This window comes from Acomys russatus, chromosome 10 (genome assembly GCF_903995435.1).
Source record: "Acomys russatus chromosome 10, mAcoRus1.1, whole genome shotgun sequence".
Classification (NCBI taxonomy): Eukaryota; Metazoa; Chordata; class Mammalia; order Rodentia; family Muridae; genus Acomys; species Acomys russatus.
In genome coordinates, this window is record NC_067146.1 from 34,638,391 (window position 1) to 34,664,730 (window position 26,340).

The 26,340-nt window shown below is 38.8% G+C and overlaps 1 protein-coding gene across 5 annotated transcripts in view; it reads left to right on the top strand.

The window, feature by feature from the left end:
* Positions 1-26,340, top strand: part of Sgce (sarcoglycan epsilon) — a 73,225-nt gene that overhangs the window by 20,358 nt on the left and 26,527 nt on the right. For all 5 annotated transcript variants that reach the window (XM_051151976.1, XM_051151975.1, XM_051151977.1 and 2 more), the window contains 4 exons: positions 6,588-6,710; positions 8,011-8,168; positions 13,356-13,428; positions 18,339-18,537. In XM_051151976.1, coding sequence (XP_051007933.1) covers positions 6,588-6,710; positions 8,011-8,168; positions 13,356-13,428; positions 18,339-18,537 — 553 coding nt within the window. The remainder of the gene's footprint in view (positions 1-6,587; positions 6,711-8,010; positions 8,169-13,355; positions 13,429-18,338; positions 18,538-26,340) is intronic.

Consider the following 26,340-nt stretch of genomic DNA (forward strand, 5'->3'; position numbering starts at 1 on the left):
GATATTTGCATGCCTAGACAGCATGACACCTAAAATCCTTTTCAATTTTTGGCATTCTGAGTCCAGTGTTCAATTGATGACCCACTAACAACAGTTTGCACCCTTTTCCTATCTAAATGTAAGACACACAGACACTCAAAGAAACCTACAAAGGGGAAAATATATTTGATTAGATAATAGTTAAGATAACTCCAATTTATAAAATTGAAAAGAAGTGACAAGTTAGGAGGGAAAAAATTTCATGAAGAAACTCTTCTGCCTTTTTGTAGAAAAAGATCCAAGCCTTGGTTTCTGCCTCACATGAGCAGAAGGGTCTGCGTTTCTTATCAAAGGAGGAAATCTAATGCTGTCTTTAGGATGAATCCCACCGCTTAGGCATGGGCTATCTGTGACTGCAAGAAAAGCAATAGCTGCCTACCTCCGAATGAACAGCCTGCCGGCCTTTGATACCCTAAGGTGAAGGGCTGACAGCAGAGAAATGTTTTCAATTGAAAGTCAACATTTGTAAGGCTGGATTGATCATACCTAGCATAAATCTGAATGAGAAAACATTGAAAACAGGTTGTGTACCTGATTGGGTCTTACGGTGTCTTAAAATATTTTTTCTCCAGTAACTACCTGGTTTAATAATTACATTTTAATTTGAATGTGGTAATCTCTCATTAAAAATGAATTAGGGAGGAATTTTTACGTTGATTCAGCTTTGGAAACCCCGAGATGAGTTCTCTTGATTCGCAGAGCCAACGGGATTCATCTTGCAGTCTGTTCAACACACTGGGTGGCGGCTCCTTGCGGTGCTGTGCATGCAGGGGCTCTGGGTGTCAGAGAGATGGGTAAGCCCATTAAGGCTGTAAGATAGAGGGGGAAATGAAGCCTTAGTTCCCCCGTTAGTACATAAATTGTTTGATTTTCTGGACACTCATGCCTGATTGGTTAGATCAAATTTTGTTTTTTAAAGTTGCATTAAGACAGGTGCCCGATCAGTACACTCTTTATAGCTTGAGTGTCTTGAAAAGTCATCTTCATAATTTTTATCTAATTTCTTACAGGTAGTACTTTCCTTAAGATAATATGTGGATAGTTGGAAATACATATACTGTCTTATTTAAATAGCCTGTTTCTGAGGTACCTTTGTGATGCTTAGCAATGAAGGAGTAATGTGACATCTTAAAATTGGATGTGAACAGTCCATTAAAAAAATGAGATGCTTTAAAAAATAAACTTTTAATTTCTCCAATAAAAGCTAGTCACTGCAGCACCTTGCCATTTTTTTAGGTTGGTTACATTACTCCTGCTACGAGTAATATTTAATCTAGAAATCTCTGCTTAAATTATACAGTCTGTTTCCCACATAGCAAACAGGAAGTCATTTCACATCACACCTGAGGTTCATTTTGATATGATGGCTTGTGTTTACATAACATCTGGACTGAATTAAGACTTCCAATTGTCCACTTGTTTATTTCTGAATGTATTACAATGTATTAGCATAGAGTTTATACTGTTTTCACCTCAAGGAATGACACCATCCCGAGGGTAGTAAGAGAGCTTTTTTTCATCAGCATACGGCAACAAGTAAGTACGAGGAAATGCACCCTAAAGGGTGCTGCAGACGTGGGCTTCTGTTTTTTCCCGGCCAGCAGAGCACTGCGTACACAGAAACAGCACGTATCCTCTCTTCTTTTAGCACGCAGCCCTACCTCATTTGCTCGTCTGGTTTTTAAACCTGCAGTGGCTTAATAATGGCCAACTTAAAAGGCTAGAGGAGCTGCTACAGAAACCATACTGATAGCAACGAGCAATGACAGCTGAGAACTTGTCTAAGAGGGCGGGAAGGGGAGAAGAAAACAAAATCTATAAAACACACAACCTTAAAATGCATTAGCCTCCTGGGACCCACTCGTGTGATTTGTAAATGACAGGCGGCCAAACAGTCCATACTGCCCCCTGTATAACAGAGCCGTACGTGGTAACTGATGTGCGAAATGGTAATCTTACGTTATGAAAGAGGATTAACCACTGCTACCTAAGGGACATCAGCCTTCTGTGGGCTCCATCCTATGGATTTCCTGGTAAACTGAGATTTTTTTACCCCTTTCTTGAAAAACCTCAAAAATGAGAAACTAACCATAGAAATAGATCTTTTAAAGCCATCAATTTATTGATAAGGCACCTATGAAACAGACATGCATGTAATTAGTACCTTGCGAAGGCTGCTTGGACATGCTTATTGACAATAATTCATGACTTTCCTTTCAAAGATTGCAAAGACAGACAGCTTTAAGATTAAATGTAGCTGGAACTTTCCGGCTTCATGCTCAATGTCTGTTTTATCTTTATGGCCATGTCCTTGTCCTTAGTGACGCAGGGAAAGGTCCGGCGATTGTTCTCTGGACTCTTTGTAAAGATGGGATGGCATGTGTGTCTGTTTACATTTCAGTAATAATAGCCACAGCCATTGTGAAGACCTGTTAGAGGTTCTTCGGCAACGTAATGCTTTCAGACTTCAGTGTTTGTGAAGTTATCCATGTTTGCTTTTGTTCTGAAGGCAATTGTGAACAAGCACACTGATGCACACATGCTTATCTTTTCCTTCACGCACAGAGAACGTTTCTAATGGATTCTTAGCACAGGAAGACGGGCACAAGTTAGCTAGCGTGAGGCCCACTTTATTGCTATTGCTGTCAAGATCTATTCTTTGATTCTTGGCTCTCTACTGTCACATAATATGGAGCTGATGAAATGCCCTGACCTTTCTATATACCCTGTGACTAAAACATGCAGTTTTAAAACATGCAATACCTCTGTGACTAGCACTTTAGCTGTATGGTAATGAAAAGCATAGGAGCTTATGGAGGTAAAATATTGAAATCATTATTTTCTAGCACTGTTTTCCTTTTGGCTCTTCTCTATTCAGACAGGAGAATTTTTTCCCAAATACATTTTATTGCTTATGGCAATGCATTTTTAGAAAATTTCATCTCTACAACCATAGTTCTCTTTCCTATTTGAAAGTGTTGGTTTTGCTTCACCATGGGTTAAACTTTTGCCTTAATTGTTTTGCCCACTAATGTTGCTAGATTTGTGGGGATTTAGCCACATACTGGTTCTCAGTTTCATTTGCATCCAGTGGCATGTTTGCCAAGGTGATGGATCTGCGGCTGTACAAGATTACAGAACCATGCGCGCCACAGAGAAGCCAGGTCCTGTGACCTCGGCTTGATTAGCACAGTGCTATACACGTGTGTATTGTGAAGATGATCAGATCGGAGTTCTGTGGCTTCTTTGGGTGTTTACGTTTCATCTTTTTTAGACTCGTTATTTGAAAAAAGCCGTGTGTATCGAGTTTGCAGTTTGTATGTGCCATTTACGCACCTGTGACTGCAGCGTGTGTTAATCCAGGTAGCAGTCTCTATGGGTAGTTTGTTTAGACCCTGTGAGCATTATTGACATAGCTCATGTTCAGAAGGACAACAACCCAGGCCTTACAATTTTCTATGCCATTTGGTTTTTGAAAAGAAGCATAGGTGTAAATACCGCCCAAATAGCTCTTGAAGGGCTATTTGTTTTGCAAATAACAAAGGGACAGGGACAGAGCCTCCTCTAAAAATGTTGTGTGGATGCCCATAATTTTCACCCATCATACAGAAAGGAAGTATTATTTTCACAAACAAAACATAGTGGCTTAGTCATTTTCCGTTTCTGGATGATGGTGAGTGTGTCATACATCTGTATCATGTTTTTCTCTAGTGAATGGCAGACTATACTTAAAGTGAAGCAGGCTTTACTGTGGAGTTGCCAAGGTAACTGACCAGCAAGGATGCAGTTCAGCAGATTGCAGAATGGCAATTGAGTACACATGAATAAAAAAGTGTGCATGTCGTCTCAAAGCCCGAGAGGGCCACAGAGGAGTGTGGATTAACTCTGTACGCTGAAGAAATGTTTTTTGTTTGTTTGTCTTGTTTTGTGAGAGCAAAATCTGAGGTGTTCTATGCTAGTCATGGTGGGGTGATATGGAATGATTGGTACCCTTTAATGGGCTCATGTTATGTTCTGTGGGGCTATATAGAAAATAGAATTATTTCAGTGTTATTTAGCGTGAGAAACATTTCTTTTTGTTTCACAAGCTGACATATATCATTTTGCTGTAGCAAACAGTAAAAGAGGCTATTACTTTATGATGGAAATGGAGGATAATAATCTACAGAATACTATACCTTAAATTAAGTGCCATATATATTTAGCTCCCTAGCATGAGACCAGTGTCTGTCTCTGCATTGCCTTGTATTAGAATGCAGTCATTCATTCCACAGGCATCAATAAACCTATTAAAATATGCTCAACACTCCTCAAGGTATTAAAAAATGACAAGGAAAATAAAACTCAGAATTGCACTGCATAGTGTTTTTCATCTCTAGAAAGATTAATAAGTCAGATAAGCTCAGAAGAGATATGTTTAGATTATCCTAACTATTCCTGTACTTTGGTTATAAGGCTGCGATCTGAAATTCTCACATCTTTAATATAGAGAAAAATTAACTTCTCAGGGGGAGTTTGAAACTCTGTACAATTTGATTCTTTACTTCTCAGTTTTGTTTTTCTCTGACATGAACCCAAGGATTGTGTTGTCTTACTTCATCCCTTTAGAGGGTCCACACACTACCCCAGTGTTGCACCTTGCACGTTTTCATTGCTGAATACCCAAATGCCCTATCTGTGGGTTGTAAACACTTACTATTAAGAAAAACATTACGTCTATTAATTTTCCATATCTTTCCACAGTCGGCCCATCCTTCAAGGTATTGCCAGAGCAACTAAAACTCTGGGCTAATACCTACTTAAGAAGATGCTGGTCTCCAGAACTGGATGGTGACCTTGGAGGAGGGTCTCTTTGGTCCTTGCACTTCTGATTCCATCTGATATTTTGAGCACATTGTGATATTGAGCTGAGTCCAAAAATTTCAGATTATCATCCTTTTCATGCTGACAAATTTTCTCTGATGCAGGGATTGTTATTTGGAATGTGGTCATCATCCCTCTAGGTGAGCAAATAGTCCTTGGGCAGCAGCTGCTAATAAGAACACCAAGGGAAGGCGTGACGTATTTCAGTGCCACACACATCAGTGTCTCTCTGCAAACCCTATTAAACTATCGTGCAGCTTCTATTTATTTGTTATTTACCTGTCTATTTATTTATTTCTTTGATTTCATAGCCTTTTTGTTGTGGTTGTGGTGGTAGTGGTGGTGGTGGTTACTTTGCTTGTTTTCAGACAGGATCTTGTTCTGTAATCCAGGTTACCCTGACCAGGCTTGTCTTAAACTCAGCCATTTTCCTACCAGTCTCTTGAGTGACAGAATGACAGGCACAAGCCACCACATCTGGCTGTTCCATAGACTTTGAAGTGGGGTTTTTAGTGGTCAGGTTATGGATACATGAAAGTACAAGCCAAATGTTTTAGTGCGTTCTTTTTTGGGGAAAGGGCAGCTGTCCTCAGAACATGGGACAGGGTTTTCTCAGAGGAAGAAACATTTTGTGGGAGTTCTGTTTTTTGTTTTTCTTTTTCTCTTTCTTATATTAAAAACTTTACTGTCAGTCGTCTGGACACCTAGAGCTTTTAGCAACTTTGTGAGCTTGGTGTGAGCAGTTTTGGAGTTCCTAAGGTTAATCACCACATTTACAAATCCATCAATGACTAAGGGAAAGAACTTGGCTGTTAGGGTTTATCAGTCTAAAAATTTCACCTACTGGCCAATCATCAGGCTAGAATCCCAAAAAAGGTGACAAAGGTGATGACAGTAATGTGTTGGTGGAGATGATGATATCAGAGGAAAAACAAGACGGAGAAACTAATCAAACCAATTTGGCCATTTTCGTGCACTCACGTCTTAAGTCCTAAGTCACAGTGAATCATGAAATTGATCCCATTTCGCCTAAAGAAATGATTTGTTCAGAATTGCATCGTGTAATTGTTGTTGCTGATTTGGGAGGTAGCAGAATGGGATAGATTATACTATTTTAATTATTGGATGCCTAAATCAGGAGACATGAAATAAAGTTACTGTCTAGGAAAGGTTTTAAGAATGCGTGGAGAAAGTGGCACATCTTCCTAAGCATAAGTGAGCTTCTGCATGCATTCTGATGAGGCTTAGGTATGCTCACTTGCCTCTGTTTGGAAAGCAATAGCACTTATTATTTTAAAAGTACTTTGTGTATTTGCTTTTTAAAAAGTGAAGGGGGAAAACTGTAGTAATCATGAAATTTGTCAGTTCTTATTAAATGCACTACGTTGGTAACATTTTTGAACAACAAAAAATCATCAAAATGATATTTATGTCTTTATGCTTAATGGAAATTAAAAATACTAAAAGTAACGTGTGTCATTTTTATTTGTGTAATGTTTTAATGGTTTCTAAACACAAGTCGGAAGAGCTTTGTCCTAAAATTGCTTCCTTTTCAAACAAATATGCACTAACGGTTCTCTTGTGTGTTGTTTTGGTTTTCTCAGCAATGTCTGCACAGCGAGACTTGTCAGTTATCAAGGGCGGCGCTCATTATTTTCTGTCTCTTTCTTTCCCTTTGCGTCCAGTGTACACTCTTTTCTCCAAGGTGCACTCGGATAGGAACGTATACCCATCTGCAGGTGTCCTCTTTGTCCACGTCTTGGAGAGAGAGTACTTTAAGGGTGAATTCCCACCGTATCCAAAGCCTGGTAGGTTCTCTGCAGGAGGGAGAAAGGTTAAATAACTTCTTTTTGTTTACCCGCAGACCTGGGAGATAGAAAATCAAACATGATTAACACTGTTTAAAAGGATCTGGGCACATGAAAAATTGGTTGCTGTAGGATCTTTCTCAGTTTAGAAATTTAACTGTAAAAAGAAATAATTTTTTGAATTTTAGAGTGCTTATTTCTGGAGTTTTAGTGTTGACTGTTATATCCCTGCCTGGTAAATAGCCCACCTCTAGTACACAAAAATAATTACCCAATTATGATTTTCTATACTATTATTTAGTTTATTACATAGTACATTGATTTTTTTTTTAGAAAGCTATACATTTGCCATGTAAAAGAATGAAATAAGGTATTAAGTGACAGTGTTTTAAAAAGCTTTTACCGTATGATACAATTTGATATAACTTCATAATAATGTAATGATGATTAATTTTCCTTCAGCATAATAACAGTTATTAAAACATTTAATTTATTATTTGTGTAAATGTGTTATTTTGAATTATCACAAGTGCTGTCACATTAATAAAGATATAGAAAGAATAGTAAGGAAACATTAAGTAATAACTCTTAAGTAACAAATATGAGTTCTGAAAATTAAATGTTGGAAGAATACACGTTTAATATTAGAATTAATAAATATTCTTTGTGGATTATATGAGGAATTGCAGCTTACCTGACATTAATAAAATGAAGGTAGACCTATTCTAGTAGTAAAAAAAGTGTCTTTTCTTTAGTTATTTTTAAAGTATTTTCTTAAGAGTCATTTCATTTTTATAAAACTGCCTCTTGGGCAGCAGTTGCTACATTTAAGAAAGGCATGTAGTAATGACACATTGTGATACCTTTATAATTTTTTGGCCACTCCTTAATCTTAGAGTGACAATCTTTGGAGATCCATGAAGGGAATGATTCTCATTACCAGGTGAATGAGTTTTGGGAGATATTTGTGAATGGTAGTTGCTGTCTCACTGACAAAACTGTCCTCTTGTATTCTTCTCAAAATATATCCAAGAAATTTGTTTGAATCTATTATACTCATTAGATCTCTAGACAGTTTCAACAACCAAAAGGATTTTTTTTCATTACCTGGATACCTAAGTAAAAATTTTCAGATGACTTGTGCATGTGTGTGTGTATGTGTGTGTGTGTGTGTGTGTGTGTGTGTTTAGTTTGCTGCAGATGTCAATTTTTTTTCAGCTGGAATGTTTTTATTGAAACTACCAAAGAAGCATGCAAGAAAGTAACTGTTTTATGTCTTAATTCTCTGTTCCTTATCTAGGTGAGGTTAGTAATGACCCCATAACATTTAACACAAATTTAATGGGTTACCCAGACAGACCTGGATGGCTTCGATACATTCAGAGGACACCGTACAGTGATGGGGTCCTGTATGGGTCCCCAACAGCTGAAAATGTGGGGAAACCAACTATCATTGAGGTAATTTATTTTGAATAAGCTATACTGTGCTTTGTTAATCATTTGTTTTAAATGTTGAAACTGAAGTTACTTGGCAGTCATTTTTAAGTTTTTTTTTTTAAATGTACAAATGCAGCCGTTACTGTTTAGACATATATTTCTTTCTATAAAGTTTGATATTTCACCATTTATATTAAAAATGATAAATGAAATTAGTCAAAATTAAATGATACTTAAAACAAGTAGATTGTTACAAATTCTATTTGAGAGGATAAACGCAAACTTAAAACATTTGTTCTCTATATTTACATTTTTATTTCAGTTATTTATATGTGTATATATTTGTGTGGGTGCACATGTGCCACGATGCCCTTGTGGAGGTCAGAGGACAGCTCTCAGGAGTTTCTCCCTCTAATCTGCATGTCCTGAGGGTCACACTCAGGTCTTGGGGCTTGGCAGTAAGGGCAGTTTACCTACTGGGCCAAATTGCCAAGTCAATACTACCTTTTTTTTTTTTAATTAAAAATTCATGCTTACTGAAATAAAGTCATTATTAGAAATCTTAATTACCAAACACTGCAAGCAGTGACTAGTGTTAGAAGGACGAATGACAAGTGCATTCAGCCATGTTGTATGGTCTATGGGATGAAGATCTGGGCGACAAAGGCACACTTACCGAACGCTGTCGTAGCTGCTGTCATCGGAAGCTTCTGAGGAGTCCAGTTGACACAGTCAGGGAAGCCTGCCTGGGTAGAGGAAGCAGCCCTTCCAGATTTTGGAAATAGGGTTTGGGGCTCTAGCTTACATAACAAGCACATGCGAATTCTTCTCCAGTACTGAAAAAACCAACCAAACCAACCAACAACCAACCAACCAACCAACCAACCAAACCAACCAACCAAACAAACAAACAAACAAAAAGCAATAGAAACACGAACATGCAAAAACACATACAGACACACACACAAACAGATCAAAGAGGTGTAGAAAAGCATATGATCTCAGAGAGCTATACGTGTGGTTAGAAGTTAGGGTGTACCCCAGGGGACAAGTGATAGGAGCACAGGTTATCAGGGTAGCTAAGGTAAGTCCCCAAGAGCTATGGAACCTGTGATGATGCAGTTAGCTTACAGTCTAAAGCCTTTTTGATGTTCTAATTCACCAGTGTTTTCTGTTATCTAACACAATACCTAGAAGACATTAGAAATTAATGACAATAATGATAGATGATAATTTAAGTTAAATTAATACTTCCCTTAAAAGTTACAATTGAAAGATAAAGGTGACTTACTGCTTATAGGTGCTGAGAACCAAACTCAAATCCTCTGGAAGAGTAGGATGTACTCCTCATCACTCCCTTCTTTGATCTCGTTTTAAACAAGGAATTGAAGGGATCTTCCTTAACCTGACATTCCTTTCTCCCAAAAGAATAGCAAACATCACTGATACTCAGTGGAGAAGTACTAGAGAAAGAAAGTTCACTTAGATTCAGGAGCAAAACAAGAATGGCGTCCTCTATGTCTTATTCTGGAGTGTATTGAAGTCATAGCCAGTGAAGGGAAGAACATGCATCAAATCCCCGATGATTTGAAAGAAAGAAATTGAACAGCCAGTAGTATACAGTCTATGGACTGTTGAAAATATTATGAAAGGCTAGCCATCAGCTGTAGGATAAATGTAAATGTGGTCACATTTCTGTACATGAATAAAAAGTACCAAAAAAATAGATGTTTCAGAGAAGCATGCATTTTCAATAGGAAAAAAAATTATAAAGCACCAAGAGTAAATATAATACAAAGTCTATAAATTTGCATAAATAGGTGGTCATTTCAGTCATAGGAAGATAGTATCATAATGGCATCGCTTCCCCCTAATCTATGCCTTCTGTACAATGCCAGTATAGTTTCCAATGGCTTTAAAGATAGAACGTGACCTTTTATAGCATGTATGAGGGGTTATATGCTAGAAATAGCTAAGCCCTAATGAAGAAGTACAAAGGAGAAGGTTTCTTTTCTCTCATGGCCATCCAGATTTCCATAAACCCATGGTCATTATCACAGAGTTGTAGCCACACAGGGCACAGGGGTGAACAAATGAGCTGAGGGATTGAGTAGCAAGGCCAGAAACATGGACTGCACAGGGAACAGTGATAGGTACTTGAAGAGCTGGTATCACAAGTCATAGGGAGAAGGAATGTCTGTTGCATAGCTAGTGTTCAGAAAAAATTGTTAGCTATTTGAATTCGATCCTTCATACCAACCAAAGAATTAGATCTGTCATAACAGACTCCAGGCACAAATCTAGGTAAATTAGGGATTAAGTGTGAAAAGCAAAATGTTAAATTATTATATTAAAACACAAAAGGCTCTCTTATTAACTTGGGGCCAAGAATAGATTTCTTAACTATCACATGATTATTTTCTAGAGAAAAATATATAATTCTTACTATAATATTTGTAGAATGTTCATCAAAGGAAATTCTTTAAAATACAGGCTAAAAAAAAACAGGAGAAGATATTTGTGTTGCATATGCCTGACTATAGGGTACTTGAAATAGAAACGAAATCCTCAATTCAATAAGAAAAAGATATTTTACTGAAAAGGACACGCAAATACCCATGAACACAAGTCAGAGGTCTCTTCTTATCAGTGATGAGGAACATTCATCTTCACACCAGAGTGAGGATTTTGCCATCAGTGAAATTACATTGCAGGTGAATATGAGATTAATATAACCACTGTGGGGATCAGAACAAATTGTCTCATGACTGAGATCGAGTGTACCCTCTCACTAAGTAGTCCCACTTATGGCTAGGTATCTACCCAAACAAGTAACTTGCAAAAAACTCACCTGAAGGCGTGTCAGACACACTCCACAAACACTGCTCATAAAGCAGAGCACTGGCACCCCACAAACAGCAAAGACTCGAATGCTGTCAGCAAGAACTAGGTAAATACATTGTGTTGTGTTTACATGGTAAATATGAAGAGCAGAAATGAGCTGAGGCTTGCCCAGCAACGTGGATAAATAAATGTTTTTAAACAAAGCTTTGAATTGAGAGGTGCAGGGATGAACTAGGAGACTATACATGCATGGCATGTAGATTACCAATTTTGTAGTGTTCAAAAGCAAGCAAGGTAAGGAACATATTTTAAGTCAACATGTTTTTGTAATAAAACTACTTTAAGTAAATGATATTTAAACACCAAGTTTACAATTTCAACTACTGCTTGGAAGCAGCCTGGGGCGAGCAGCAATGTGAGTCCAGGTGAGTTCAAGTGACTCTTGTGAGTCACTGCAGACAGGAAATGTTAGAATCTGTGTCAAGTAACATGCTAAAACACTGCTGATGAAAACTTAGCACAACCTTTTATTATTTAATTACATAAAGTCATGAATTAATCTACTCAGTAACTGTGTATCTGAAATATATAGATTTTACACATCTGAAATTGGTTAGGCATTATTTTAAAAGCAGAGAATGAAAAAGCAAGCATCCCTCTCATGCTTTGATACACTTCACATCTTTTCAGTCAGTGGAATTTAACTGTGGTCATTACAGTACGTGAATGTCTTATTAGAAGTAAAAGAAAACAGGCTACTTTCTGGGACAGCTACTAAAATTAAACGTTGTATATACATTCAGATAATAAAATTATTCCTCCTAATATGAAATATCTCTCACTTTCCCAGTATCCTGTGATTAAAAAATAAGTGAAGAAACTTACTACCGTTTACAATACTTAGAATAATTAAATTTGTGACAAATAGGGAGAGTCACTGCTGTCAATTTAAAATGCCCATTTTCTTTTCTGAGCCCAAACCTCGCTGTAATAACATATTGGAGAAGATCTGCCATCTTTTCCTCCATTGAATATATGATTATGATTATTTGGGGGAGTAATGCAATTTAGTTAATTAGTATATATTAATTGTATAAATTAATGGGAGCAGGCTAAACTTTTTAATTACAAACACTCACGAGTACAACTTATATTTTATTTTTCCATTTGCCTTCTTGGGAAAATAACTCCTCCTCACTCTTGGTAGCTAGTCTTATGGTCACTGTTTGATATGAGCCTCACTGACCATGTGTCTGCAAGAAAGGAAGTGGCAGATCCAATGGCATATGGCAAACCGGAGAGAGAGAAACTCCCTTAACTCTGTGGGTCAGTAGTGCTGCTCAGAACAAATATTGCCAAAGGTTTGAAATTATTCATCCCCCAATTCTTACTGTTTTTACCCCCAGTATTCCTAATGATTTGAACTGCTTCTCTAGACACTCCTATTGATATGTCAACCTCTTTGGTGCTTGTTCAGTGCACAGGCGTCTCCTAGTAGTTGGAGCCAGTTTTCTCCCACTCTTCTGTTTTGATGTCACCTCCAGCTGCGGTCACCGCCAGAAACCTAGTGCTGGGACTCTTAAGACTTTGACACAATCATTGGGTTTTGTTGAGGTACTTCAGATGGCTCTGCCCCACTTAATAACCTGTTACAAAGTTAACTGCCCCTTGTGTTCTGAAGCCATGGCCTTTGCTTTGCCTGTCTCTGGTAGCCCTCTCTGAGTAGACTTGGATATAAGCTCACTGACCCTGAAATGTTTACTAACACTTGACTGTATGAAAATGCTGACTTGTGGTTTTCGAGCATGTGCCCTGAATTTCATAGACTATGAATCTTGCTGCTTTACTCATCATGAGGTGTATTTACTTGGCATGGAAGGGTTATTTATGAACGCCTTTTGACTGTTGCTCAGTTAGCACTAAATTTAATGGAGGTACACTTGGTTTAAAGTGTACTCTTCATGACGACTCTTAAACTTACAAGCATGACCACACAGTTTTAGGTTTTGTTTTTGATTTTTAATCTTAGTAGTCATCAGTCAGCCACTCATAGTGGTTCGTCTTCTTCTAGTGGCACCTCTACATTGCCTCCTGTGCACAATGGCTTTCTACAGAAGAGTCTTTATGTACTTTACCTTTATGTACCTTACCTTCGTTTTAGCATGTTAAATAGACCCGGTTAATTATTTTTCCTATAATATTGCTAGAAGTCCTGAGTTCTTATTGCAAAGGAGAGAAAATTTTCTAGGCATATCAACAAATAATAAAGGTGAGAAGGACAATGACTTGTTCTCATGTTGTCATTAATGAGTTGTGTCTTACAAAACAGTTTACTTTCTAAACATCCGTTTCCTTTTCTAATAGATAACTGCCTACAATAGACGTACCTTTGAGACTGCAAGGCATAATTTGATAATTAATATAATGTCAGCAGAAGGTAAGTATGGAAAATGTGTTGATGATTATTTCTTATAAGAAGGGTTTCACTGTGTTTATAAACATACAATTCATGTCGCCATGGATTGTAAAGTACCACACACATAACTGATGACATAGTAAAATGTAGGAAAGGGATCTAAGTGGTTTAAACTCTTTATAAAAGTGGTGTGCTGTGGGGACAAAGAGAACAGCAGATGCCTTGCTGACTTCTTCAAGCCTTGCTTCCGCAGCAGTGAAATGGTGCTAAGACGAACCTCCCTCTAGGTGCAGTCTAAAGACTGACAGTTAGGTCTAAGAAAGCAAGGTAGTTATTAGCTAGTCTTATGTTCATAGTAGAGTGATGGTAGGTAGTAGTTTAGCCACATGTGAAGATAAACTGTGATTTGGGGACTTGAGGTACACAATTGCTAATTAGCTAAATTTGCTCATTATGTCAGTAATTATCAGACTCTATCAAGAATTTAGAGGGACACATTCACTCTAAATGATTTCCTGGGAACTTCAAAAGTCAGGGGCACAGGAAATATTCTAAAATTTATGCTCTCAAATATTTTGATCCTATTTTGGCGAAGAATAGGAAAGGTGTCCAACACTTAGCAAGGTTACCAACTTGAGAGGAAGAAAGGCAGGGGAAGGGTTCATGTGAAGGTAGCTGGGAAGAGCTGGAGGGAGGAGAGGGGAAGTATTACCATCCCATACCCAAACCGTGAGACGTAAGTGGTTTGGCTCTGTTTTGTTCTTGTTTCAAAATAAGATTTCTCTGGATGTCCCGGAACTCACTCTCTAGACAAGGCTGGCCTCAAACTCACAGAGATCCAATTGTTGAGGCTTAAATGTTAAAAAGAAAGAAAAAATATCTTAGCTACCATTAGAAAATTATGGGATAATAGTCTTCTCTATACTTCTGTCGGTGTAGGCACTGACAGTAAGGGAACTGTTGCCGATCATTTCCTCTGAAAAAGAGCAAATACGAGTATATTCTTGGTAGGGAAACTACTGCTTCTGTTTATTGGTAGAAAGTGAACAGGCAAACAAAAGCATTTTGTGAGAACTTGGTATTGGGAAATTCACGATAAATGAGTAAATCTGGATTTAAGTTGCCCTTAGACTGTGAGAAAGAAAGCAGTATCTAATAAGCTGATGACGCGTACCAGGAGAGACTGCTGGAAATCTTGAACCACTTTCATTGGATCTTTCCCTGGGTGCCTTAACAGTACCAACTCTAGACAGCTGTGCCAGGTTAAAGTGTAAAGTGTCATTTACATATTAAAACAAGTGCAATGTCTGGCTTTATGGGCCAAAACATAGCATCCCCTCTCTACACTCTCACTCCCCACATGTTTTTTTAGCCATCCATGGGTTAGGAGTTCTTGACTTTATTAGAGTTGGATAGTTATATCTAGTTTAAGCTGTTCCTGTAGAATTGGGAACTCTAAATGGGCAGCGTCATTGTGTTTTCCTTTTCTTTTCAATTTGTGGATTCAGGGCTGGCATCACATGGTTACAATGTGGTGGCTTTGAGCTTTTGGACTTTATAATTACAAGGCTCAAAGACACCAAGTCTTTGTCAAATGTGACAGACTGGAAGAGATCCTGGTCTACAGTTGGACCTTCCTCTTGCTTTGGTCTGGTCTCTGCTGCAGAAAGTGAGCACTCAAAACCTATTCTAGAAGTTACTGTCACGTGGGGATCTATATACATGTGGTTCCTGCTGTAAGGATGCTACACAACTGGAGGGTCAGAAGTAAGTGCTAGGGACTGCTTTCCTGCATGATGTAGTTCAAAGCTGTGCTAGTGAGAGTTCAGGGATCCCAACGAGTTTGAAAAATCACTAAACTAAAAAGGTCATACATTTGTCCTTGTCAGTCTAGACAAGATTCATAGGCACTTGAGAATGAGCGTCTTTGAACATGGCCTTCACTCACGCTATTTGTCCCAGATAAGGTTGAGAAAAAGGAATAACAACGTTGTAAATCAGAGTACTCATGCGCAGCCCAGCTCCTGGGCCAGCTGTCTTCTACACTGAGTGACCTAATGGGAAATTAGTCATGTAGTCTCACACAGCATGGTGCTCAGGGAGAGTACATAAAGTGAATCCCTAAATTGGGTTTAGCACCTCAGAGACCTGCCACCAATCTGTTGGCCTACTGTTCTCTTGGCCTCTTTGATTTCCAAATATAGCAAGCATGGGATTTCCCCCGAGTTAGAAAGCTCCTGTGACTCATCCCAGAGAGACCTGGCAGGAGTTGTTGGCCCAGTAGACAGCAGGCAAGCTGCACAGCCCGAGCCTTGGCAGGATACAGTAGCAACCACAAGGCCTTGTAGCAGAGCTCAGAAGGAACCACAAAGTGTGGCTGAATGGCTTAAGAAGAACCACAGAGTGTTTCTCCAAAAAGTAGCACTGAGTATCAGATGGGTGGGACGGGCTAGGGTGGCGTGGAGGCTTTCTGTGTTTTTATGGAAACGTGAATGTAAAAACATTTAGGGAAAAGAAGAGTTGCACACGTGTGGCATATCAAAAACTAGATTTCCTATTACTTAGAAATATTACATCATTTACCAAGACACTGTTCTTCATAATTCACTTATGTGACTCTCTCTAGGTATGGGGAGGAGTGTCACATGATTAAGCTGCAATAGTATGTGAAAAGAAACTCGGGTTGTGTAAACTGAAATTTTGTTTTCAAGACAAAGACGGAAGAGACCTTATGTTAAAAGACTGCAGATGGGCTATGCACTGAATAAATCTAGCAAAACCATAAGGTGAATCTGTGCCTGCAGGAGACTAGGAAAGACTCCTCTGTGAGGCGGGCCTTACAAAACTACAGCTTTAGAAGTGGTCACTGCCTGCTACATGGCTCTGGAGAAAGCTCTGCAGCTAGAGCTGGCTTGCTCACTGAGTCTCTGGTATCTAGTGTCCATTATTATCAAAGAGGCGTCTAAGAAGTGAGGTCATCAAGATATCAGGTGCTTACTATGTGTTTTTATCTTCCAGTTATTAAACAAGAGTGGGTTAGTTTACAAATTCATAATTTTAGTTGAGCTAAATTAGAGGATGTATATAGTATAATTAATCAGAGGCATGAAGTCTGTTTAGAACTCAGAAATATTCATATAACCAACCTTTTCATGTTAAAATTAGAATATTTTATGAGTTTTTTTTACCATATGTTTGTAGTCTGCTGAATATATTATAGACACAGTCTCCAGCTTAGAGAAAAATTGGATGGGATAAAATAAAATTACTGTGTGTTTCTGATCATATCTAAAAATAATTTTCCACTGAAAGTATAGGGGAAAAATACAAAATCCTGCTGACTTTCCCACCATTATAATCTATATGAATACCTTCATTTTTCCTGTTTTTTGTTTGTTTGGTTGGTTGGTTGGTTGGGTTTTTTGTTTGTTTGTTTGTTTTCGTTTTTGTTTTTTGAGACAGGGTTTCTCTGTAGCTCTGGATATCTTGGACTTGAACTCACAGTGATCTGCCTGCCTCTGCCACCACTCCCAGCCCTACGTTTGTCCTGTTTTATAAATAGTTCTTAAACTAACTCATTATTGTAGAAATAGTATTGTATAAGAAGAAAATATTTTTTATTTTAAAAGAACAACTATAACATAAGAGAATTGTTACTAAATTCAAGAGTAACACTTGAAAAACTGAAATTTTTTTCTTTTTCATTTTCATTTTTTTGAGACAGGGTTTCTCTGTGTAGCTCTGGCTGTCTGGGACTCACTTTGTAGACCAGGCTGGCCTTGAACTCACAGTGATCCTCCTCCCATTGCCTCCTGAGTGCTGGGATTAAAGGCATGTGCCGCCACTGCCCAGATTGAAACTATTAGGCTTGTTTAAAATATATTATTACAAATTTAAGGAAGAATTTTAATGATTTTTTTGGAAAGAAAAAAAAGCTCATGAAAATGATAACTGTGAAACTATGTAAGAACTTTCTTACTTTCTGAAATATCTAGTACACAATAACCCAAATAGGTTAGAGGCAAATTTTAGAATTCTCATTAGCTGTATAATCAATATTATAGGGAGGGGGGAGTAATGATTTATAGCATGTTCTAAGCAATATCAGAAATATTATAAATTTAAAACATGGGCTTAGTCGGTCTTTCTTCCTTCCTTTTTTCCTCTGGCTAAATACTAAAATTATAAATTACCTTCATAAAGCATTGATTTTATTGTATTATAGATACAGTTCAGTTTCTAATGGATATTATCTTGTCAGGCATATCATCAGTTACAGAGAAAGTCTGATACCACCATAATCCCTCACTGTCTACCAGAAACTGGCGTCTACATCGCTTTGGATACTCAAACCCGAAACCTTGCAAATCCCTTAGATAAAATGGCATAGTATTTACATATGGCCTACACATATCCTCCTATGTATTAATCAACTCTTGATCATGCATCAGACCTATGTAGTGTAGGTTTTATATAAATAGTTGACACATTGTTCAGAGAATGATGAGAAAGTTTATATCTATTGAGTTCGTGCGCGCGTGCGCGCGCACACACACACACACACACACACACACACACACACACACACACCTTTTTACTTGAGTCTCACTATGTAGCTCTGGGTGTCCTGAAACTCATTATGTAGCCCAGGCTGGCCACCAACTCACAGAGCTCTGCCTGCCTCTGCCTCCTGAGTGCTAGGATTAGAGGTGTGCACCACCGTGCCCTGCTCAGCCGTAGTTTTTAAAGAATGATATGGGGGTCATAGTTTGTTTAATCCAAGCATCTGGAGGCGTACAGATGAAGCTCTGATTGTTTTGTTGTATTCCTCTCCACTGCCATCACCATGCCAGCATTCAACGAAACTCAAATCGTTCTCTTGAAGAGACTGCTTCATTAAAGCTATGCCTATCCCCTTTCATCAACACCAGAATTTCCGTTGCCGTATCAAGCAGAGTTCTTCATCAAAAATATGAACGTGGAAGAAATGCTGGCCAGTGAGGTTCTTGGAGACTTTCTGGGGGCTGTGAAAAACGTGTGGCAGCCGGAGCGTCTCAACGCTATAAACATCACGTCGGCCCTAGACAGGGGCGGTAGGGTGCCGCTTCCTATTAACGACATGAAGGAGGGGTAAGACAGCTTTTATCTCATTGCCTTAAATGCGGATTTTTAAGTATGGTGACTTTACCCAACTTCTTATAGATGGAAGATAGCCTATTGCGTTTTTCTTTTTAATAAGAAATAGATATTATGACGATATGAACGTATAAGCCACTTTCTATATTGACAAAGAGATGGTGTCAGTGGTTCCTTCCATCACAGCACCCAGGTCCCGTGAATCTCATTGCAGATCAGCATCGACATCATAAATTATAGCACTAAGCCTTTTGTAACTTCAGAGACAAGCTGATTATTTAGGGCCATGCATTTCAAAGGGGATGGACGCCCAGTTATCAGCTGGAGGACTCCCCGCCCCTCTGGAGCTTTATTCTAGGAAACTATTTCTTCGCCTTTCACATTCTTTCCACCATGTGTTGGTGGCTGATGGCTGAAGTGGATTTGAAACCTATCCCTGTGACACTAAAGCCAAAAGTTTGGCCTTGTCACTCACAAGCTTGGTGACATTGCACAAATGTGGAACCTCTCTGTGCCTCAACTTCCTTTTCTGCTCCAGCGGGGACGGCATTCTCTCTCGGGCTGCTTCTTTTTTTTAAATGTATTTTATTAATTTGTTCATATTACATCTCAATGGTTATCCCATCCCTTGTATCCTCCTATTCCTCCCTCCCTCCCATTTTCCCCTTACTCCCCTGCCCTATGATTGTGACTGAGGTGGACCTCCTCCCCCTGTATATGCGCATAGGATATCAAGTCTCTTCTTGGTAGCCTGCTATCCTTCCTCTGAGTGCCACCAGGTCTCCCCCTCCAGGGGACGTGGTCTAATATTAAAGTGATTAAATGAGAGAGTACATTTGGGATGGGTGTGTCCCCTCCTAAGCAGCGCAGAATGTGACCCATGTAAGGAAAGACATTCCTGTTGGGTAAACCGAAAGCAACGATGTCAGTATCACACCAACACTTTCATCTTTAATTTCTCATCTGTAGGCTGATGGAGAATTCCTTCTCCCTCAGTCCTGTGAGAGTGCAGTACGCGGAATAAATCACAGTTCGCATGCCAGAGCCCCCTCCTGGCTCTCCCTTCTCCCATAATCCTGGGAACACTTCTATGCAGGTGATATCTAGAATTAACCGGGATGGCTGGATTCGTAAGAATCAGATTTCAGGGTAGCTTAATAGAGAACTTGTTTGGTAATAACAGAAGATCACAAACACACATAAATGAGATCTGAGAGGGTAGGCAGGAGACGGGGGGAGGAAGCAGTGGCCTGTGAAGCTCAACTTAAAATTTCAGAATTAAGTTTTATCTTGAATGTTATAGCAATGGATTTTGAAGTCAGTCAAGCACACATAGAAGTGCTTGGGGGAAAATGGTGGGCTTATCTCTCGTCTAAGTGCTGGTTGGCTTCTTATATGAAACATAACTCTAGAGGTTAAATTTTCACTGTGGAGTTCCAATTTGGATCTCTTTCCCACCAAGTAAATTAAAAAGCATAACTGTGGAACAAGGTGATCAGGAGAATCCCCTGAAAGCCCTGTCCACACACGCCACTGTTTTTCAGCAGTCCCCTTAATGTGTTTAAATGACTGTTAAAACAACAGCCAGAAGGAGTTTGGAAGCAACAGCACGAGTCCCAGGCACTGACAGTTATGCTTTTCTGGGCTCACCACTTCTCCAATCAGTAGCGCAGACTCCAATTTTAAGATGTAAAGTAAACTAAATTGAATTAAGCAGCTCTCTAAACCAAACATTCCAGCGGTGCCCAACCTGAGCATTATTTAAAATGCACGTGATAGATAGGTTACTGGCCTCTGATACCCTCGAGAGGTTTTGAGCTGGGCCTAAGCATGTGACTCTAAATTAGGAACAGAATTTTGGCCCTCCAAGTCCTTGTTGAGAGTTCAGTCATTAGCTAACTGACCCGCAACACCTGCTTTCAGGGCAATATACACTGTCAGCTATTTGAGAGAGCCTGCCCTGTGGCATTTATTTAGACTCTTGTCTCAGATCCGTGCCCAACTTGAAATGCTTTCCATGAGCCTTAATTTAATGTTAAGCCTCAACCTTTGCAAAATATGCATAGGAGAAGACGTTTAAAATAGTGTCTCTATAAATTGTACCGAGTGCCAGCCTTCTTCCTCTAGTATCTCCCTGTGAGCCCCAGTGAAATAAGATCCCACCTGAGTTATAAGGCAGGAGAAAAGTGTGTCCCTAGGAATGATTTTATATATTTTCTTGAGTTGATAAACAAAATTGTGATAACCAAACTATCTTTACCTGCACTGCCTCATGGTTGCAAGGAAATCCCACACTTTCCTCAGCTCTATGCCTTTCTTTCTTTTTAATGATACATAGTGCATATATGTAATTCACTTAATACGCTTTAAATGATGTATACTGTGCATAGGTAATTCACTTAATACATGTAAATGATATATAGTGTATATATAAAATTCACGTAATATACCTTTTGCTCTTTCATTAAAAAAGCATGGGCTATAAATATACTTAAAATGAAATATTGAAAATATAAACAGGGAAGAACAGACTTAGCCAAGGAATTTCAGATATTGCTTTTCTATAATCTTATTTAAAAGTAATATGTATGCTTTGGTAATAATAATTAAGAAACTAACAAATGTGTTCTTTTAATACTTAACATAAATGGGGCTCCAAGATTTAAAGGAAAAAAAGATCTTTATGAAATTATTATTTTTTTACTCATGGCAGCCACAATCTACTAACAACATATATATTTTTTTCTGTACTTGGCCTGTGTACTGACATAACCAACAGGTGGTTTAGAGTAGCTCATCATAGTGGGCCCTTTTATGCCTTTCTACAGCCCCAAGTGCCATTAAGCACCAGTCAGTAGCTCCCACTGTGTGACATCCCAGCTCATCCTTCATGGTGAGCATTGTCGCATCTCTACAGAACCTGCTGACAGCTTTCAAACTTCTTCTAAATCAAATAAAAAAACAATTATAAAGCTTTATTCCAAAGTGAGTAAGCTTCTGCAAAGGAAGCCTGAGCCCTCTGAAAAGACTGATTGCACTTGTCAGGCTTATAACCCCAAAGGCAACTGGGCACCCACCCGGCTACTTTTGCTCTTGACTTAGAGCCAGGGGCGAAGGACTCATCGGTGTATTTAGCCTGGGATCAAGCTGGTGGAAAGAGGAGCAGGCTCATATTTCATGCTTGGCATATTGTAGCTGCCAACCACGGCTGCGTGATGTGGTGTAAATGGTGACTACGAAGGGAATGATGGGGTGTGAGGATTAAGGAATATGCTCACTTTTCATAAGAGATTGTCAAACCTCTTCCCTCTGGTGACCAAAGCATGCAGATCTAGCCTCAGTCAGTGACAGAAAAACTGTCCTCATTGATTCTCTGGACCTTTCCATAATTTTGCCTACGTCAAAAGCCTCAGTGAACAGTTGAGGAAGAGTATGTAAGTCAAGGCTGCCAGATACTGTTGTGATGGAAAGCCATGATGCTGAGCCAGTCAGTGCTCAGCCCTGAAATTGTCCTCATCTTTTCGCTTGTCCATGAGTGTGTGTGTGTGTGTGTGTGTGTGTGTGTGTGTGTGTGTGTGTGTGTATGTATGTTCAGTCCTCAGGAGCTGGTCACCTTGTTCCTTTGAGGCAGGGTGGCACAAAGCTTGCTGATTAGGCTGGGCTAGGTGGACGTTGAGCCCTAAAATTTTATGTGTCTCTGCTTCCCCAACATCACGATGGCTATGATAGAAGATGACGAAGACTGAACCATATGAGGCATAATATTTGCCAAAAGTTGGTTGGATATTGTTCTGAAGTGAAGAGATCTTTGCATCAGGTTTATTACATGTAGTGTGGAGGGAAATGAGAGCGAATGTAAGAGTAGAAATAGTTGTGCAGATTTTTACATGGAACTTTGGCCATCCAAAAGCCACAGAGCATCTCTCTCTCTCCTCTTTCCCTCAGACTCCTGCTACTCTGCACTAATTCTCACAGAATTTACAGCAATCCTGTTTTTCATGTCTCTGAGAACTAATGATGCTCTTCTTTTCAGTAGTAAGAAAGTACTATTTTTAATCTTTGTTTTTAAACAAATTTTTTTTTCTATTTTTAATTGATATGGGAGAGTAAGTTCACCACACACTCAAAGCTCTGGATTAAAATGCAATTTTAATCCTATTTTAATGTTAATATCTGGGCTCTACTTAGTCACTTGGTTATATATCTTAGAAACAGTTTTATAAATTGTTAATTTTCACCTTATTTTTAGATTAATTACTGTTGTATACAGAACAGAGAAGTGGGGTGAGGGGCAAGTGAGGAGATGGCGCTGCTTCCCCTGGGAACTTACATTAACAGGTGACATGTAGCATACATAGATATATGCTCACATTGGTTTGGGTCTCCTTTGAGCACAAGGTTAAAATTCAACTGTATTCTGTAGGGGAACAATTAGGGAAAACATATATTCATGGTAATCCCTGTCTTGTTGTTGATGTGAAAGACAGTAGAATACAGTTTTCTTGTTTGCTGATTCCTCACATTAAATGTTTAAGTGCCTCAACACACACATTCTACCTCAAGGGAAATTGAGTTGTTCAGATTGTAATGAAAATTGTTCATAAAGAGTTTTGTCCGGTGTACAGACATTTCTAGCATTTTGAAGCCCTATACTTTACATTCATCAAAAGTAGTGAATCTCAACATCTGGGTTGCAACCCTTTGGGGGTCTCATAACAGATATTCTGCTTATCTGATGTTTACATTATGATCCATAACAGTAGCAAAATTACAGTTATAAAATGGCCATGAAATAATTTTATGGCAGGGGGGTGGTCACCACAACATGAGGAACTGTATGAAAGGGTCGCAGTGTTGGGAAGGGTGAGAGCCACACTGCCATATGGCTTTGTCTCTGATAATAGGTGCCCATCTCAAATTTTTAGACACATTTGAAAATTTGAAACATGTGGTTGGATAACAACTCTCTTCGTTTTCCTTGATAAGAATTTTTTAAAATGCATATTCAAAGGATAGCGAAAAGGAAAACACCATGAGAGAGATAACCTTCTTATGGACGGCATCGTTGATATTATTAAGTATGGTCTCATACAAAATTATATGGTAGAAAGAGCCAACGTTTCCAAAGTTATTTGTTCTACAAATAAGCAACAAATATGTCTTTTGATCTTTGAGACAAGTCTACTGTTGACCACTGCTCTTCATCATGACCTTTGTGTTCTGTGTTTTTAACTGGTAAGCGCTATTCATTTGTCCACTCCTCATTTAATCACTCAGCAAGCAGGCTTCCTGAAGATGATGACATAGACAGGGTTCAAGAACAGTCACAGCACTGTTGCTCTGCTCCCATGTAGGGTGTTGGTGACTCAAACTAAAGTGGTAGCAGTGAGATGGGACCAAGTGACACTTGTGTTTGTAAGTTATTTCAGGGCAACTGTCGGCAACTGATGATGGATTGATCTGTGAGAGAAGGAGAGGAGTCAAGTACGATGGCTCTGGAGACCAGGACTTCAGCATCTGGGGTTGCCAATCACTAGGAGAAGGAGATAGAAGGAGGAACAGGTGGAGGTGGGGTGGGGTGAAGATGAGCTTAGTTCAGAACATATCAAGTTTGAGGAGTTTATGGAGCGTCCTAGTAGAGATGAAAGTAACTTGGCACAGTGGCAACTGCCATAAAAATGTTTCCACTTCTAGGCATCTCTTTTAAGACAGCAACAGTAAGGAATACTGTGTGTAGAGGTATGCTTTGCGATCTTATTTATAACATCAAAAAATTAAAAGCAACTGCTTGTCCAACACTGAAGTAATTGCTGAATAAATCATGTGCACTTAAAAATTATATTGCCATAAAACCATAATTACAAAGACTACAATATGGAAAGTGCTTATGACACATTAAATGGAGGAGCAGGGTACAAAATTAAATTTTAGAGATGATTGCAATTAGGTTAAAATATATGCATTTGAAAAATATTCTGCAAGGTACATTGGAAAATGAAAATAGTTATCTTGGTAATATAAATGAGTTCGGTTTTTATATTCCAAGTTTTCTATAATGTTTTATATTGCTTTTATAATTTAAGAGAAAAACACATTTCACAGTACCAAAACTTCTTCTGCTTATTTATATTAACCTTAGATGAATTAATCTAAAATCTTACTAATTACGAATGCGAATCGCTGTTGTGTTTGAGCAAGAGGGCTCTCAGTGGTTGTGAGAAGCACATCCATTTGTCTCTATTCATGAAAATATTTTGCAGTTAATCAAGGAAAAATGTATGGTGTTGGGCAGGCAGTTGATAAGGAGATGGAACCTGGTTTTGGAGAAGCTGGAAACCAGTGACTTTTACAAACAGAATAGACGTGTGATCGTGCAGCCACTAACTTTCCCAGAGATTTCCTACATTGGCGTTGGTTCTGAATTTTTAGTCTGATCTCTTACTTAGTGCATTAGTTACTCTTTAGTTCCCCAACGATATAAAGTTGTTGGATTTTAATTGCCCTTTACATGACACCTAAGACCTGATGGAAGTTGATTGATGTAAAGGACAAATAGATGTATGTGCCACTGTTCTGAAGCTGTTGTCATCTCAAGTGTGCCATGACATTATGCTTTCATTGACACGGTTTTGAATTTTTCTTTTACATCTTGGTTTATTTCACTTTAAGATATGATAGCATTAAGCCAGGAGTGGTGCCTCATATCTATAAACTTGCTACTTGAGTGACTGAAGCCAGAGGCTTGCTGTGAGTTCTGGCCACATAGTGAGTAGTTATTTCAGGTTATAAAAATGTGATCTTGATTCCAAAAACAGTAAGCAAATGACATCTCTGTTAAGATGGAGCACACATGCCACACGTTCCACCCATTCAGAATAGATGATCATTATAAGAAAGTGTTGTAAGTCTTATCATCTCGGAGCCCTCCTCTCCCACCCTGTGCACCTCAGTGGTCACTCATCACCAACAACCTTAGTTCTTAACAAACTATAGCTGACGTGGTTGTGTCCTTACGTTTATCCTTACACGGCTGTTCCACATAAATGAATTGGTATAGTATGTGGTTGTTGTGACTGACTTTTTCATCAGTTCCCATAATAGTTTCAAGTTGCATTCATATTCTAGAAAAAAAATCATTTTGTATTTTTAGTGAATAAAACAATATTATATGGCTGTAGTCTTTTGTTTGTTCATAAGTGGACAAGCCTTCGAATTATTTTTTTTTAATTTATTATTATGCATACAGTGCTGAAAAGGCCATCAGATCACATTATAGATGGTTGTGAGCCACCATGTGGTTGCTGGGAATTGAACTCATGACCTCTGGAAGAGCAGTCAGTGCTCTTAACCGCTGAGCCATCTCTCCAGCCCAAGCCTTCGAATTATTTTCACATATTTACTATGAGAAACACTACTGCTGTGAACATCGGCTATACGTTTTGCATAGAGCTCTATTTTCATTTCTCCTGGGCACATCTATGGAGACAGGATTTCTGAGTCATCTGGTGACCCTGTATGTAACCTCTTGAGGAACTGTTAAGCTGACTTCCCAAAGCCTTGAGCCTTTCACATTCCCATCAGCCAACTAGGAGGGCTTTGATTGTCCAGATTCCCCCTCCCACCAGCGTCCATCCTGCTTTCTGATTATCATTGTCCCAGCAGGAATTAAGTGCTATCTCTTGGTGGATGTGACATCTCTTTCACTAGTGACCAACTGAGTGTCTTTGTAAACATTCTTTACATGCCCATGCAACAGAAGAATTCTTTTTTGCATCTTCTTTGGAGATATGTCTGTTC